At 38.8% G+C, this 17281-nt stretch overlaps 1 protein-coding gene across 4 annotated transcripts in view; it reads right to left on the bottom strand.

Annotated features, from left to right (window-relative positions):
- LOC149815914 (E3 ubiquitin-protein ligase BIG BROTHER-like) overlaps positions 1-16576 on the bottom strand; it is an 82330-nt gene extending 65754 nt beyond the window's left edge. For 2 of the 4 annotated variants that reach the window (XM_089989094.1, XM_089989097.1), the window contains exons 1-2: positions 16152-16576; positions 14505-14681 (exon numbers count right to left, since the gene is read on the bottom strand). In XM_089989094.1, coding sequence (XP_089845220.1) covers positions 14505-14645 — 141 coding nt within the window. In that variant the 5' untranslated portion in view covers positions 14646-14681; positions 16152-16576. Of the gene's footprint in view, positions 1-14504; positions 14682-15646 lie in introns of all 4 variants that reach the window. The other 2 variants (XM_089989096.1, XM_089989095.1) reach the window with 2 other exon arrangements.
- Between the last annotated feature and the right edge of the window lie 705 nt (positions 16577-17281).

Here is a 17281-nt window from a genome sequence, read left to right as displayed (position 1 = left end):
GTGCTCTCTTTAATTTGCATACATATTTTTTGGCGTCTCGTTCTGCATACCCAGTGGGTTGTTCCATGTAGACCTCTTCTTTTAAATCCCCGTGCAGAAAAGCATTTTTTACATCCAGCTGACTCAATGTCCATCCATGTTTAATGGCTAGACTCAACACAATACGAATAGTCTCCATCTTAACAACAGGACTAAAAGTTTCATCAAAGTCTTGGCCTTCCTCTTGTGTGAATCCCTTGGCTACAAGTCGAGCCTTGTACCTTTCGATGCTCCCATCTGGTTTATATTTTATCTTGTACACCCATTTTGACCCAACGACATTTATGTTCAGTGGTCTAGGCACAATCTCTCATGTACCACATTCATGTAAGGCCTCCATTTCTTCATTCATTGCTTCTACCCATCTTCTAGAGCTCGCAGCTTGATAGAACATAAGAGGCTCATCCTCTTTACTTATGGATGTCAAGAATAACTAAAAATCCATTGAAAAATTTTTATAACTTACCCACCTGTCAAGCGGATGTCGAATCCGTGAAGATCTTCTGATATCCATTGGCTGCGAAACGGATGATCCAGATGGATCTGTGTTCGTACAAGGAATGAATGAGGGCTCTTTCTCTCGCCGAGTGTACACAATTCCCTTATACCTTGTTGGCTCCAAGTCATATGTGACAGTTTCCTTCGTTTGAGTCTCATTGGCTGAATCCTCATGTGGCTCATTTTGACTGCAATTTTCTGGACAGTCTACCGTACCGTTGGAGAAGAGTTCTGAATTTAACCATGGGTAGTATACCTCAATGCTGGAGCTTGAGTTATCAGTATCTACCATAGTTGAATTAGTATCCTGATCGGCAAAGTTCATTTCATCGAAAATAACATTCCTTGATATTTTGACACGCTTACTCAGGGGATCATAGCACTTGTACCCTTTGTAATCTTCTGCATATCCTATAAACCTGCATTTCAAAGCCTTATCTTGGAACTTGTGCCTGAGAGAGCTATCAATGTGCACATAACAAACAGACCCAAACACACGTAATTCATGATAATCAGGTTGTATGCCAAAAAGCGAGAAGTATGGTGACTTATTTTCTAAGATATTCATGGGCAAGCGATTTATCACATGAACTGTGAAGTGGAAAGCCTCAGTTCATAATGATAATGGGAGATTGCTCCCGTGCATCATGCTCATCGCAGTCTCAACAATATGTCGATGCTTCCTCTCAGCAATCCCATTTTGTTGAGGTGTATGAGGGCAAGACACTCTTCTCTTTATCCCATTATGTTGAAGAAAATTAACAAAATCACTCGAGGAGAATTCACCTCCTCCATCACACTGGAAATTAAGAATGTTGATAGAGAAATGATTTTGAACAAAAGAGTGAAATTTCTGGAACAATCCAAAAACTTCTGATTTGTGCTTCATAAAGAATATCCAAGTGTAACGTGAGTAACTATCAATGAAAATAAGATAGTATTTACTGCCAGAAAAAGAAGTAATTGGAGCAGGACCCCAGACATCTGAACAAATGACCTCAAATGGCCTTGAAGCTCTTTTATTAATGGAAGCAAAAGGTAAAACATGACTCTTACATAGGTGACAGCTAGAACATTTTGTATCAACGACTTCTGAACTCAGACTGGACTTAGGAATAAGATTATTCATGACAAGTTTTTCAATGAAATGACGACCACAATGGCCAAGACGACTATGCCAAAGTCTTGGCTTATTACTTTCAAAAACATTAAATATAAAATCAGAATCAAAGACTTGACGTTGGTGAGGCTTCAAGGATGAATAGTTGGAATGAATGAAGGAAGGATCTTCTTGGAAGATGTACATGTTGCCCCATCGTTGTCCTTCAGCGAATATCCTCCTCGTGCGAAGATCCTTGACATAAACAGAAGAGGGAGTAAATTCGACTGAAGCATTAGCATCATCAACAAGTTTTGAGACAGAAACAATGTTCTTTTGAATATTAGGAGCATGGATGACACTTGGAAGTTTAAGAGAGGATTTTGACATGTGTATAATGGCATTTCCAGTGTGTGAGATGGCATGATGGGATCCATCTCCTGTGACTATGCTATTCTTTCCAACATAAGGTGTAAGAGTCAAGAGCTTACCTACATCACTTGTAACATGAGTAGCTGCTCCGGAGTCAACATACCAAATTCCTTTGTCATTTTGCTTCATATTTAATCCTGCCAAAGCTGCCAACAGTAACTCTTTTACTTCTCCATCCCTTTTAGCCTCTGCTTGTGGAGCTTTCCCTTTGTTTTGGGGATTAAACCAACAATTCGCTTTAATGTGCCCTTTCTTGTTGCATAGGAAACAGGTGGGAATGGGTTGTTGTCCCTGGACATTGGGTGTTGAAAGAATGCCACGACCTCCATAGTTATTTCTCCCTTGGCCTCCTTTTCCTCGAAAGGAACTTCCTCTACCTCGACCATAACTCATTCCCATAGCCAGCACATCTTGTGTCCCGGAATTCCCATGGGAGGTTTCAGAGGAACCTTTCAGATTCATCTCATATTGCAATAATTTTGCACGAAGATCTTCAAACTTTAGAAGTTCTGGTAGACATAGTAAGGTTGTCGTCATAACATGATAGTCTGGCCCCAATCCACTCAAGGTTTGTTGTACTTTATCTTTTTCACTGACAAGACACCCAATAACCGCCAACTGATCTGTGATGCCTTTCATTTTATTCAGGTATTCCATAATAGACATGGAATCTTTCTTCAGCATTTGAAATTCTCGCTTAAGAAACATGATTCTTGCCTCAGAAATTTGTGAATATGTTTGAACTAACATATCCCACAGTTCCTTTGCCGAACAATCATCAGGAAGAGCAATAAGGACCTCCTGTGAAAGAGTTGAAGTGATGTATGCCACTAGCGATTGATCTCTCTTCATCCAAGCAACATATTCTGGATTCTTCTGAAGAACAACAGATTGTTCTCCTTTATCGTCCGCCTTTTCTTGCGAAAGGAATTCTGGAGGCGACGGGACTGATCCATCCAAGTGACCAGAGAGGTCCTGACTCTTTATAAACGGAATAATCTGTCTTTTCCAGGTTAAGAAATTGCAGTTATTCAATTTTTCAGAAACTAGTTGACCAAGAAAACTTGAGGACAGGCATGATTACCCGTGAGTAAATTCCATTTGATGAATATGATTGAACTGACACTTAGGTAAAAACAAAGAACTCGGCTAACTTCTTCAGATTAGGAAAGACAGATGGCTGCTAGCAGACAGTTCTCTTTAGAATCAACAAAAGATGCAAAGTAGAAGAAAGAAAATTACAGATTGACAGGGATTAGCAGGTAGCAGGAAAACACATATTCAATGCAGGGAAAATCAGCAAGAAAAACAGCAGGAGGAAATCACATATCAAGAGAGGTAGATTGGCAATGATTAGCATAAATTAACTGTAGGAAAAACAACAAGAGAACAGCAGAAATTAACCACGGATAGAGAGATGATCGAATTTTCTCAAAGGAAAGGGGGAACCTGATTTTATTAGACAGATTTTGTTGACAGAAACACACAGATGAAGGTTCCAGAATCACGCTGGGTATTCACGCTGATTCACGACCAGACATTCTCCACTGGGTATTCACGCTGGGTATTCACACCCAGATTCACGCAGATAGCCGATGAAACTTCCAGAATCACGCTGATTCACGACCAGACATTCTCCACTGGGTATTCACGCTGGGTATTCACACCCAGATTCACGCAGATAGCTGATGCAGATCCACGCTGATGCAGATCCACGCTGATGCAGATCCACGCAGATAGCTGATGCAGATCCACGCTGGGTTCTCTTCACACAGACTCACGCAGATGCACGCTATGCTTTCTTCACGCAGATCCACGCCCTGCTCTGATACCATGAAAGAATGAAACCCTAATCTACAGTGAGAGAAGAGAAGAGAGGGAGAGAGAAATTCCAGATGAAAGGAGGGTTCAGTCCATCGTGACTGCCCTCTCATTCTATTTAAAATAAAGTGTAAACATTAGGGTACGAAAATACCCTTTTACAAAATGATAATTTACAATACATGAACTGGATCTGGACCCGATCCATTATACAAATGGATCGGGTCAGACATACAATGAAGATAATAATGTCTTATTTTCAATTGCCTACCCCGAATGCTTCACCTCTTTATAATGTGAAAAATATACCCACATGTTATCTTTGTAACAAGCGAGGTCACATCAAAGCCAATTGTTGGCACAATCCGCAGGACAAGGGAAAGTCCCAAAAGGGGGAGAGCTCGTCAGGACGAAAGGAGAACTCTTCAAAGTTTGGTGAAGATGTGAAAGAGCTTCTCTTGGCCATATTGTCTGAACTTGATCTGAAGCGCGATGATAAAGGAGTGTGGTACATTGATTCAGGGGCAGCTACTCATGTCACAGGTAATGCGGATAAATTCTCTACTTTAACTCCCTATTTTGGAAAAAGTAACATCGTCACTGGAGACGGGTCATACCATCCCATCACGCACATTGAAAATGTTTCTATTCCCTTGCATAAATCCTCACTTCATCTTTCCAATGTTCCATGCCCCAGATATAACAAAAAATATTGTTTCCGTTTTTAAGCTTGTTGATCATACCAATTCTTCCGTTGAATTTACTCTGTCTTTTGTTTATGTCAAGGATCTACAAACGAAGGAGACGTTTGCTAGAGGGGAACGCCTGAAAAATATGTATGTCTTCCAGGAGGATCCTTCTACTTGTTTTCGACCTACCTTGAAGTCCTATCCTCAGTCTATGTCATCAAAGAATATTCATGTGTTGTGTTCAGTTTGCAATTTTCAAATAAATATAATAAGCCTGATTTTTGGCATTCGCGTCTTTGTCATTGTGGTCGAGTCTTTGTTGAGTGACTAGTATATGATAGTCTTATTCCTAAATCTAGCTTGATTCCTAGATCAGATAATAAAATGTGTTCAAGTTGTCAAATGTGTAAGAGTCATGTTCTTCTTTTTCATTCAATAAACGAGAGAGCTTCAAAGCCTTTTGAAATCGTCTATTCTGATGTGTGGGGACCAACTCCTAATTTCTCTAATTCTGGCAACAAATATTATGTTATTTTTATCGATAATTTCTCCCGTTTCACTTGGATATATTTCATGAAGAATAAATCGAAAGTTTTCTCTATTTTTCGTTGTTTTCATGCATTTTTCAAAACTCATTTTTCTTGTAATATTTTACATTTCCAATATGATGGTGGGGGGAATAATCCTCCAGGGATTTTATCAATTACCTCCAAGACAGTGGGATAAATCGTAGAGTATCTTGCCCGCATACACCCCAACAAAATGGAGTTGCAGAACGGAAACACCATCACATTATGGAGAGCGCCATGAGCATGATACACGAAAGTCGTACTCCCATAGGACTCTAGACAGAGGCCTTTTACTCTGTTGTTCACATTATTAATCACCTGCCCATGAAGCTTTTAGAAAATAAATGACCTTATTTCATCTTATTTGGGAAACATCCTAATTATGATGAACTAAAAATTTTTGGCTGCATGTGTTATGTTCATATTGACTCTTCTCTGCGAAACAAGTTTCAGGCTAAGGCATCAAAGTGTAGATTTGTCGGATATGCAGATCATCATAAAGGGTACAGGTGTTATGATCCTAACAGCAGGTGAATCAAGATATCTAGGAATGTAGTTTTTGATGAAAATGATTTTGGAGATGGAGAATATGCTTCTGCCCAAACCAATATGAAAGAGCTATTTTATGATCCATGGCTCAATGCAGAGTTTTTTTCTGAAACAAACAATTAGTGCTCTTCTTCTTGTGCTCAAGGAATATCCTGTCAAAATAGAAACAGTGGCATACAGGAACTTGAAATAGAACATCCTCCAGAGCTTAACAAGTTTGTTGGGCAAGTTTATAGGAGAAGAGAAAGGGACTCACTCTTGACTCCGAATGATATTGAACAAGAAGCCCCTACGTTTCATTCATCCAATAACATTACTTTTTCAGTTGCTAATACAGTAGCACTTCCGATCAGACGATCTGAAAGAGCTCGGCATCCTATTGAAAGGTGGGTCAGTTATGAGAATTTCACCATGGATTTTCAGTTATTTCTGTCACAGATTGAGAAAGAGACCGAGCCTAAACATTTTCATCAAGCCATTAACTCCAAAAAATAACTCCGCCTGTGTAGTTATACACTGCCGGTCCCAAGCCCGGATAAAGGAGGAGGGTTGCGGTAGGCCTGTGACAGCCAGCATAAAAACTTTGTCATATCCTATGAAAATGAACCAATATGAGAATTTCGTTGGGGCGTTCCCTACTGAGCGACGCGCTGTACTCTCTAGGCCCGGAGGCAGTGATAAATGTGCAAGGGTTGCTAGGTCGTCGCCCAGAAGCGACGCGTCACACCGGCGCCCGGGTGTGGTGTCAAATAGGCAAGGGTTCCCTCACTTTGTTGGACGGGTGGGGGTAAAGAAGTTAGTCCAAGACCATAAAATTAGGTTAGCCACTTGGAACATAGGGTCTTTAACTGGTAAGTTGGTAGAGTTAGTAGATGTTATGTGTAGGAGAAAGATTGATATTTTATGTCTTCAAGAGACCAAATGGGTAGGTGAGAAAGCTAAAGTGATAGAACCTTGGGGATATAAGATTTGGTATACAGGAATAAATAGGAATAGGAATGGAGTAGGGATTGTTATGAGTCGTCAGTTTATAGATAATGTAGTTGAGGTCCGTAGGAAGGGTGATAGAATTTTACTTATTAAATTAGTATTAGGTACGGATATTATTAATATTATTAGTGTTTATGCACCTCAAGTAGGTTTAGATGATTCCATTAAGCATCAATTTTGGGAAGATTTAGATGGAGTAGTACAAGAGACATCTTATGGAGAAAAGCTTTTCATCGGCGGTGACCTTAATGGACATGTAGGCATTAGTAGGGATGGATTTGAGAATATCCATGGAGGCTATGGTATAGGAGAAAGAAATGAAAGTGGAGAAAGGATTTTAGATTTTTGTTTGTCCTATGATATGATCTTAGCAAACACTTGGTTTAGGAAGAGGGAGTCTCACCTAGTAACATTTAAAAGTGGGGTTAATACGAGTCAGATAGATTTTTTCCTACTTAGAAAGAGAGATAGGGGTTGTTGCATCGATTGTAAGGTTATACTGGGAGAAAGTGTAGCTACACAACATAGAGTCTTAATTTTAGATCTTAGAATTAGACAATGCCGCAAAAGGGATAGACATAGGATAGATCCTAGAATTAAGTGGTGGGCACTGAAAGGAGCTAAACAAGGAATGTTTGTAGAGCAGGTAGTTAAGGAAGTTGATTGGTGTCTCGAGGAGGATTCAGAATCAATGTGGAATAAGATAGCGGGTGGTATGAGAAAAGTAGCTAAGGAGGTATTGGGTGAGTCTAAAGGCGGTGCACCACTAAGTAAGGATACATCATGGTGGAACGAGGATGTCAAATTAGCTATTAAGGTTAAAAGAGAGTGTTATAGAAATCTAAGTAAGAGTCGTGATAATGAGAATTTGGAGAAGTATATGATAGCAAAGAAGGAAGCTAAAAAAGTTGTTCGAAACGCGAGGGCTAAGGTATATAAGGAGGTTTATGACAAGTTGGATACCAAAGAAGGCGAGAAGGATATTTATAGGCTTGCAAAGATGAGAGATAGGAAATCGAAGGATTTGGGTATGGTTAGATGTATCAAAGATGAAACGCAAAGGGTTTTAGTCAAAGATGAGGAGATTAAGGAGAGATGGAAATATTATTTTGATAAGCTATTTAATGATAGTCATGCTCAAGATCTTGGAGACTTCTCCATTCCTTTTCATGAGATAAATCGTGACTTCATGCGCAAGATTCAAAAGAAAGAAATTGCAGAGGCTTTGAAGAAAATGAAATCAAGAAGGGCAGTTGGCCCAGATGGTATACCTATCGAGGCTTGGAAATGCTTGGGAGAGAAAGGTTTAGAATGGTTGACAAATCTTTTTAACTTGATTTGGCGAACAAATAAGATGCCTAATGAGTGGAGGAAGAGTACTTTGGTGCCTTTATATAAGAATAAGGGTGATATACAAGATTGCACAAACTATCGTGGTATAAAACTCATGAGTCATACTATGAAACTTTGGGAGAGGGTGATTGAGTCTAGGTTGAGGAAGGTTGTCATGATATCGGGGAATCAATTTGGTTTTATGCCTGGAAGATCAACTATGGAAGCTATACATCTTCTTAGACAACTTATTGAAAGATATAGAGAGAGGAACAAAGATTTGCATATGGTTTTTATTGATTTAGAGAAGGCATACGATAGAGTACCTAGGGATGTTCTCTGATGGACAATGATGAAGAAAGGTGTTTCTCTCAAGTACATTAGTATAATTAAAGATATGTATGAAGGAGTAGTAACCAATGTCCGCACTTGTGGAGGGGTGACAACCAATTTTCCGATAACGGTTGGGTTACATCAAGGATCTGCTTTAAGCCCTTTCCTATTTGCGATAGTGATGGATGAGCTTACGAGATCAATTCAAGATAATGTACCGTGGTGTATGTTGTTTGCTGATGATATTGTTTTGATTGATGAGTCTAGAGCTGGGGTTAATGCTAAGTTAGAATTATGGAGACAGACATTGGAAGCTAGAGGTTTTAAGTTGAGTAAGAGTAAGACTGAATATATGGAATGTCGGTTTAGTAAGCAACGAAGTAGTGATGGGAGTGTAGTGAAGCTTGGTGAGCAAGATATACCGGTGAATGATTATTTCAAATATTTGGGATCCATCATTCAAAAGTATGGAGAAATTGATGGAGATGTAAATCATAGGATAAAGGTTGGGTGGATGAAATGGAAAAGTGCTACTGGAGTGTTGTGCGATCGTAGAATACCATTGCGGTTGAAGGGAAAGTTTTATAGGACGACTATTAGACCCGCTTTACTATATGGTACGGAATGTTGGGCTGCCAAGAGACATCATATTCAAAAAATGAGTGTAGCTGAGATGCGGATGCTTAGATGGATGTGTGGAAATACAATAAAAGATAAGATTCGGAACGAAGAGATACGTAAGAAGGTAGGTGTTGCACCCATTGAAAATAAGATGCGAGAGAATCGTTTACGGTGGTTTGGACATATTCGGCGAAGGCCTAATGATGCTCCAGTTAGAAGGTTGGAGAAATGGGAAAATATATTAGTTAAAAGAGGTCGGGGTAGGCCTAGGAAGACTTGGATGGAGATGATAGGAAAGGATATGAATGCTTTGAACCTCACCGAGGACATGGCGTTGGATAGAAATGATTGGAGGAAAAGGATTCATGTGGAAGACCCAAAATGAATTTCTTTTTTGGTTCATATCGCTGGCCCCAATTGTTTTGGGATGAAGGCGTAGTTGTTGTTGTTTGTTGTTGTATTAACTCCAAAAAATGGATTCAAGCCATGAATGAAGAGATGGAAGCCTTGCACCAGTGTCAAACATGGGCAGTTGTTCCTCGACCCTCAGATAACAATGTTGTTGGGTCACGATGGGTCTACAAAATCAAATACAAACCGGATGGGAGTGTTGAACGATACAAAGCTCGTCTCGTAGCAAAGGGATTCACCCAAGAGTTTGGACAGGACTATGATGAAACTTTTAGTCCAGTTGTGAAAATGAGCACAATTCGCATTGTTCTTTCATTGGCTGTAGATTATGGTTAGAGAATAAGTCAGTTAGATGTGAAGAATGCTTTTCTTCATGGGGATTTGAAGAAAGAAGTATACATGGAACAACCACCAAGATATAAAGAAGGAGATTCAAAGGAGTATGTATGCAGATTAAATCGAGAACTCTATGGACTGAAACAAGCATCTCGATCTTGGTTTGAGAGTTTCTCCCTAAAAATTCAAAGACATGGTTTTTATCGATCGTAATTGGACCATTCTCTTTTTATTCTTCGAGATAAGGAGTTTACTACCTTCTTGTTGATATATGTTGATGATATATTTATTACAGGAAGTAGTGAGAATCATGTTCAAGTAACTAAAGATCTTCTGAGTCAAAGGTTCAAAATGAAGGACCTGGAAAACCTTCAGTACTTTCTTGGAGTAGAGGTGGATAATCAAGAAAATAAACTTACTTTGACCTAGCATAAATACACCTTGGACTTGTTAGAAAATGGTGGAATGAAAGATTGCAAGCCTCTTGTTACTCCTAGTGTGCTTAACCAGAAACTAAGTGTGCAAGATGAAGACTTGTATCATGATCCCACCAAATATCGGAGTCTAGTGGGAATGCTTCAATATCTTACTTTTATCAGGCTCGATATCACATATTCAGTCAATCAAGTTTCTCAATTCATGCATGAGCCAAGGACGCGACACATTGATGTAGTAAAAAGGATACTGAGGTACTTGAAGAGTACTGTTGGAGATGGACTGTTGTATACCAAAAGCAAATCCATGAATATTGCTCATGACATCATTGTTTATTCAGATGCGGACTGGGTCGGGGATCCTGATGATCGAAAGTCAGTTTCAGGGTATGGTGTTTTCATTGGTGCTAATCTTGTTTCCTGGAGTAGCAGAAAACAGAAGACAGTGGCTAGATCTAGCACGAAAGCCGAATACAGAGCGATGGTTGCTGCAACTGCAGAAGTAACATAGACCAGACATTTGTTATCAGAGTTAAAGGAGTTGATTGTTGGTTGCTTTTGCTTTTGTGACAACCAAAGTGCTATTCAAATATCTCTTAATCCTATTCATCACAGCAAGACCAAGCACATTGAGATTGATCAACATTTTATCAGGCAGAAGATTGAGGAAAAGGAGATGGAGCCTCGTTATGTTAAAACAGAAGACCAAGTGGCTGATTTGTTCACTAAAGGACTCACAAAGCGTCGTTTTTTGTTCCTAAAGAGCAAGTTGTCCATGATTCAAAATCATGCGTGCACAACTTGAGGGAGGCTATTAGATAGAGTGCCCTTGTGTTTGTACTTAAGGTTTTGATCCGGGTCCGGATCCAAACTACCTTTGTGTAACATGTCCAACTAATATTGGACAAACTTGTAAATATCTATAACTTATTAGGGTTATTTATATTGTATAGCCATGTATTAGGTTTTACATTATATATATTGAAGAGATCACGATTTTTCCATAATGAAAAATCATGGATAGTTGCAGCCCCATTCTTCTTCTCTCTCTTTAAACTCTTGAATATTGATTTTGAAGTATTCTAACAGGGAGCTCCAAAGGGACAAAGTATTGGGATTGCCTTTTGTCCTATAGTTGCAAAAAATGCAGAATTGGCAAGAAAAATTAAGAAGCAAGTTCGACGAGTGGAGCTTTCATCAAGTGCATTTGAGTTGAGGAGATCAAGAATTGATAAACCGAAGCCTATTAGTATGACTACATCTTTTAGTGGAAGCCGAAACACTGTTGATATTCGTGATGCCTTTAAAAATGTAGAAAGAGATAATGTAGATCATAAAATTATCAAATTTGTGTGTAAATGGTATACCTTTCAATGTGCTTCAATCATCGTATTGAGAAGATATGATATTTGCAGTTAGTAAAGTGCCTGAATATAAACCCCCATCACATGAAAAAGCGCGAACAACATTGCTTGACAGTGAGAAAGAGTGTGTTTACAAGGAGTTAAATGAATTTCAAGAAAAGTTTTAGTTTGGAGTCTCTATTGTCTCAGACGGTTGGACAAATATCAAAAACAAACATTTGATAAATGTACTTGCATCAAATTGTTTTAGCTCAATGTTCTTATATGCAAGCGATTTTTCTAATGTGCAACAATCAACTGCAAATATTGCCGAGTTTTTTAACACGGGATTTAAACTTGTGGGGCCTTCTAATGTAGTGCAAGTGATTACAAACAATGCAGCAAATTGCAAGTTAGCAAGTGAAGAATTAAAACAAACGTATAAGTATATTTTTTGGTCACCTTGTGTTGTGCACACACTTAATTTGATCTTCAAGGATTTGGCACATGAGTTTCATTGGTTGGGAGAAACATATTTGCAGAGTAAAGAAATTATAAAGTATATCACAAATCATTCAAAAGCACTAGCAATCTTTAGAAACAATAAAAAATTAGAGCTAATAAAGATAGAAAAAAAAGGTTTGTTTCACATTATACTACTTTGAAGCGCATGCTTGATGTGAGGGAGAGCTTGAGGCTCACAGTCATTTCAGATAGATGGAGCTAGTGAAAGCAATCATGCACCGATGAAACTATGAAAAAAAAGGTTGTTACAACAGAAACAATTGTTCTTGATGAAGAATATTGGGATTCTGTTCGTTTAGGATTATTGATTACAAAACTCATATATAAGATGATTAAATTTTGTGATCAAGAAAGACCCTATAATTGGTGAAGTGTATGAAGGCATGTACAACATGTTGGGGGAAATCAAAGACAATCTAAAAGGACAACCGGATTTGTATGAAAAGATTCATAAGATTGTCTTAAATAGATGGGATAGAATGAATGTGCCTCTCCATAGTCTAGCCCACATGCTTACTCCAAAATATTAAGAGTCAGGGTATCTTAAGATCCCAGCAGCATGAGGGGTCAAACGAGTTTCTCTTGGTAAAAATTTTATTATATCTATTTAATAAAGTTTAATGATTTAATTATTTTATTATTTCATTTGCATTTTCTTGTTATAGTTGTTAAACATTTTTTTTTGCAGAAAAGGATAATGATATCTTAGATGATGCAATGCTCACGCTTGAAGTCATATCTGCTGGAAATAAAGAGCTCTCTACACTTTATAGGTCACAACTTGTGGTTTTTGCATCAAAAAGTGGAAGATTTAGCCGAAATACAGCAAGAATAGATGCATTGAATCCTACAATGACCGTCCTTAATTGGTGGCGTTTTTATGGTAGTAATACACCTGAATTGAGAACATTAACCATTAAGGTTTTATCTCAACCTATTAGCACATTTTCTGCAGAAAGAGTGTGAAGCACCTATAGTTATATTCACAATGTTAAACGAAATAGGCTCAATGAAGATCGTGTTGATACCTTGGTGTATATTCATTCCAATCTTCGATTGATTGATAGGTATAATTAAAGTGTTGTACTTTTGTTTTGGTATTTTCTTTTTCTTTTTTTTTATCATTGATTATTTATTAGCATTCATATTTTATATTCTTGTAATAAAAAAGTGCAATAATCGCTACAAAAAAGACTTAGTCGAAAATGGGATATCAATCTGAAACTTTCTATTGTAGAAGAAAATACGTTGAGATTAGAAGACATGCGTTGGAGAAATTTGGATGATAGTGTACAACAATCAAGCACTATTTCCAAATCTAAACCCAAAGATGCACAACCAAGAGCTTCATTGCCTCCAATAATCATACGTACAAATGAGGTTGAAGAGGATACAAATCAATCCAACAGAGCTAGCAGAACTAGTGCAGATATACAAGAGCGACCATAAGTTCCTCAAGGCCGGATTGATTGTTTCTTTAGCAGAAGACCTAAGCAAGGTATGTTGATCTTGATCATGTGTCTTTTATTTTTACTTTCTTCTATATATGTATTTTTTATATTTTAAATTAAAGTTTTTGAATATTTTAATTTTTTAACATATTCATTATAGGAAATGAAGGAAGGAGCAGAAGACATGGTCATGGAGGACAAAGAGGACGTGATGATGAAGAAAGTTCTCGATCTATTACTGACCTGAAGGAGAAGAGAAAGATGACAGATTATTGATTGTTGACAATTAAATAAACTCTTGAATTCTTAATTATTCTTTTGATGATGTAATTAGAGTAGTCTAACTTAGAAACTTTTATGTTACTTTTTTGTCATGGTCTTGTAATATTTTGTTGGTTTGATATGTACTTTTTATTTTGAAGCTTGCATGATGAACTGAAGTAGTGGATTATGTTAATTTCAAGTTTACACTTTACAGTTTCGAACTTTATAACTTATAGTTTACAGGATACATGTTTTATTTTGTCAATGATAACATAAATCTTATTTTTTGATAAAATAAAAATATATAATTACATTTTCAATTCTCTTTTGATTCGCTTTCGCTTCCCACTCGAATCCTAGGTCGCCTCCTTCGCTTCCTAGGTCATTTTTGGTTCGCTTCTGAGACGTTTCCTGGTTTGCTTCTAAGTCGTCTCGCGCTTCTCGCTTCCTAAAATTTTAGAAGTTTCCCACTTTCCGTTCTCGCTTCCTAAACTGGCAACTCTGGTTTAAACTCTCTCAGTCCAAAATACTGAAAACATGATAAAGACAAATTACCCTAAAAAAGCAACAAACTAGCATAAAAGATAAGCCACCAATAAAAGCAAACCCAACAATACAAAGTATTCAAGCTGTCCACATCAATTACCGAACAATGTCATCAAAAAGTCAAGGAAAACAACCTAAAACCACAATTCTGCAACCTCCGTCGATCTAAACCAAAGATAACAATATCAAACGGTAACAATATAATAAACAAATTCTACCAACCTCATCGTGTGAAGTCAAGGTGGGCCAGAAATCCGCGTGAGTATAGGAGAGTCCTTCGAAAAGATCCATGAAACTATCCGTCACAGTGTAAGGAAACCCAGTGTTTATATAGTGGACATCCAGCTGCCTCTGGCCGTTCATCTTGGACCATCAACGCTTTTATTCGATCAATACAATCTGCATGGAAACAGCAACCGGGATTCTAAAAGTCACGAATTAAATGAAGTAAATAAATACGCAAAAGGATGATCACACGAAGAGAAGGGAACGAGATTAATGGGTCATAAATTCTGAGAAGGAAAACTTTGAGGGTATCTATATCCTAGAATTCAATGAGAACAGAGGATCACGAGATCTTTAAAAGCCCCGGTCCACCCTCAACAGAAATCTCGACAGTTTCCGTGACTCCGATCACCCTCCCGCCCGAAATTTCACGAGGGAAAGAAAACGGAAGAAACGGTTTCCTCTTTTCCCGGCACCGTTAACTCTCCGTCAAACCTCTCCTCCTAGTCCTCCCGAGAGAGAGAGAGAGAGGTAAGTCATTACTTATTAATGAGAAGAATAAATAAATAGAGGAAACCATAAATCCTTAAGAGGAGAAATTAGCGCTAAACTTCATCCTAACACAAAGATCAAAGGATTTACGACGTTTTTCCTCGAGAAAACGTCATCTACGAGTCCTTTCCATCGACTTTTCACGATCTCCGTTATCATTTACCGCTACATCCGAATTTTGATGGTAGGAGAAACGACAGAACGGATTCAGATGAGAAGTTAAGAAGCAGGGGGGAAGAATTAGCCCTAAAACTTCAGAGGACGCAATGATCGAGAATTGCATTTCATTGAATTGCTTTCTTTTCCGTTTGTCCTTTTCATTGATGTTGCTCTCCGAAATTCAACCGCTAGGAAAGTGAAACACCGTATTCCCATTTGTCGTCGCCGGAGAAACTGGCGATATTACAGCTTTGCTCGGAAAAGATGCTCATTTTCCGTCAACCTTCTCTTCGCACAACACGGAAAGAGAAAATAAAGATTTGTTCTTAGAGACTTCAATTCATCCCAGGCAGACAGAACGAGCGACCGAGAGAGAGAGAGAGAGTTTCTTCAACAAATAGGAAGACAGAAAAGAAAGAGATTCGCACCTCGTTCTTAGAATTTTCAATACAGATCAAAACAAAAGAAAAGGAGACATTTCGTTCCTATATATTTCTGCACGGAGGGAGAGAAGAAACAATCACGTTCCTAGAGATTCCTTCAACACAGCGAGAGGGAAGGAGAGAGCTGTTTCCTCCCAGAGTGCTTCAACGGCACAAAGAGGCACAGAGAGAGTCTCGCTCTTGCATGTTTCCCCGAAAAGCAGAGGAGAGGAGTGATGGAGAGACTCTCAATCTATCCAGAACAAACACATCGATTCCAGGAAAACGAAGTGCATGACAAGACCGAATCACGCTCAGAACGCCGAAAAAGAAACGCCTCGAAAGCCGGATCTCCGACGTTTTCCGACGAGAAACACGCCGCCGGGCCCCGTTCTCTCGGCATTCCCAAGGATTCCGGCAACCTCTCGCCCGTCTCTATCAAATTTCACCTAGGAAAAAAGACAAGTCTGATTCTGGAGCTCCGGAAACGAAGAGAGGACAGCGTTATTACCTCCGTCTCACATCCTCATTGTCCCTCCATTCCGCTCTCCCATAGAGCCACAGAGAGAGAGAGGTAGGAAGATTTAAGCCTGCATTTCGACCGTCAGCTTTTCTTCTGAAGTCTCTCCCTCTCTCTCTCTCTCTCTGAAGTGGAGACGAACGGCCAACGCTTCTCCAACTTTTTTTGTGTTTCTTTTGCTCTCTCGGGAAAGTTACCAAGGGCTCTTTGTGATTGAACAACAAGACCTATGAAAGTAAATTACGTAAATACCCGTTCCTTGATATCAATCCCGAAATAACCTTGCTTTGGGAAATGGATGGCCGGTATGAGCTCCGGATTGGATGGAAACAAGTTCCATTGAATTCATTTTCCAATCGATCTGGTGATTCAGGTGTTTGGATGCTTATGGAAAGTAGTTTGGTGGAATTTGTTTGGCGGTTAGTTGCAAGGAGCGTGGTTAGACACACAGGTAGGTGCATGTCTTGTAATTCCATTGTCATTGAGATAATGAAACAATGTTCAGTGACTGTTCAAGAGACTTCACTTTCCATTGGTTCGATTTTCACAGGTGCCTGTCTTGTAATTCCATTGAGATAACTAAACAAAACCACCACGGTGGTTACCCATGTGGTCAGCAGGGTCCTGTATCAAGCTGAAGACAGGTTCGAATCCCACTGACGCATGAGAGGCTGTTGTTGTTTTATCAAGATTGGGGCACGTAAGGCTGGGTGGTCGCATCCTCAGTTCAAGAGAATCCAATCTTCCCGGGATCATTTTCATGGAATGAAGGGTGTCAATGAGTCAGACTATTACCAGACCTGTGTGGGTCCAGACCTAGATCCAGCTTTTGAGGTAGTGGTACCGGCTTCAAACCAGGGTCCGATTGAACCTACTTAGTCTTGTAAGGATTACGTAAATCATATTCATTCCATACTTGGTAAAATAATATACTTTATGTTTTTAACCTTAAAAATTTGTGGATCTTAATTGAAACTTGGGTCAGACTCGGGTCTGGTATGAAATTTTCTTAAATCATTTGATTCTTGCCTGAATTCCTAGTCAGACCTCTTTATTTTAAACCAAGCTTGGATCTTATCAAATCTAGTATGAGTTGGATCCGGTCATGCCAACATATAATG

This window comes from Nuphar pumila, chromosome 15 (assembly GCF_984573655.1).
Source record: "Nuphar pumila chromosome 15, dmNupPumi1.hap1.1, whole genome shotgun sequence".
NCBI classification, from domain to species: Eukaryota; Viridiplantae; Streptophyta; class Magnoliopsida; order Nymphaeales; family Nymphaeaceae; genus Nuphar; species Nuphar pumila.
This window is presented reverse-complemented; position numbering and strand designations above follow the sequence as displayed.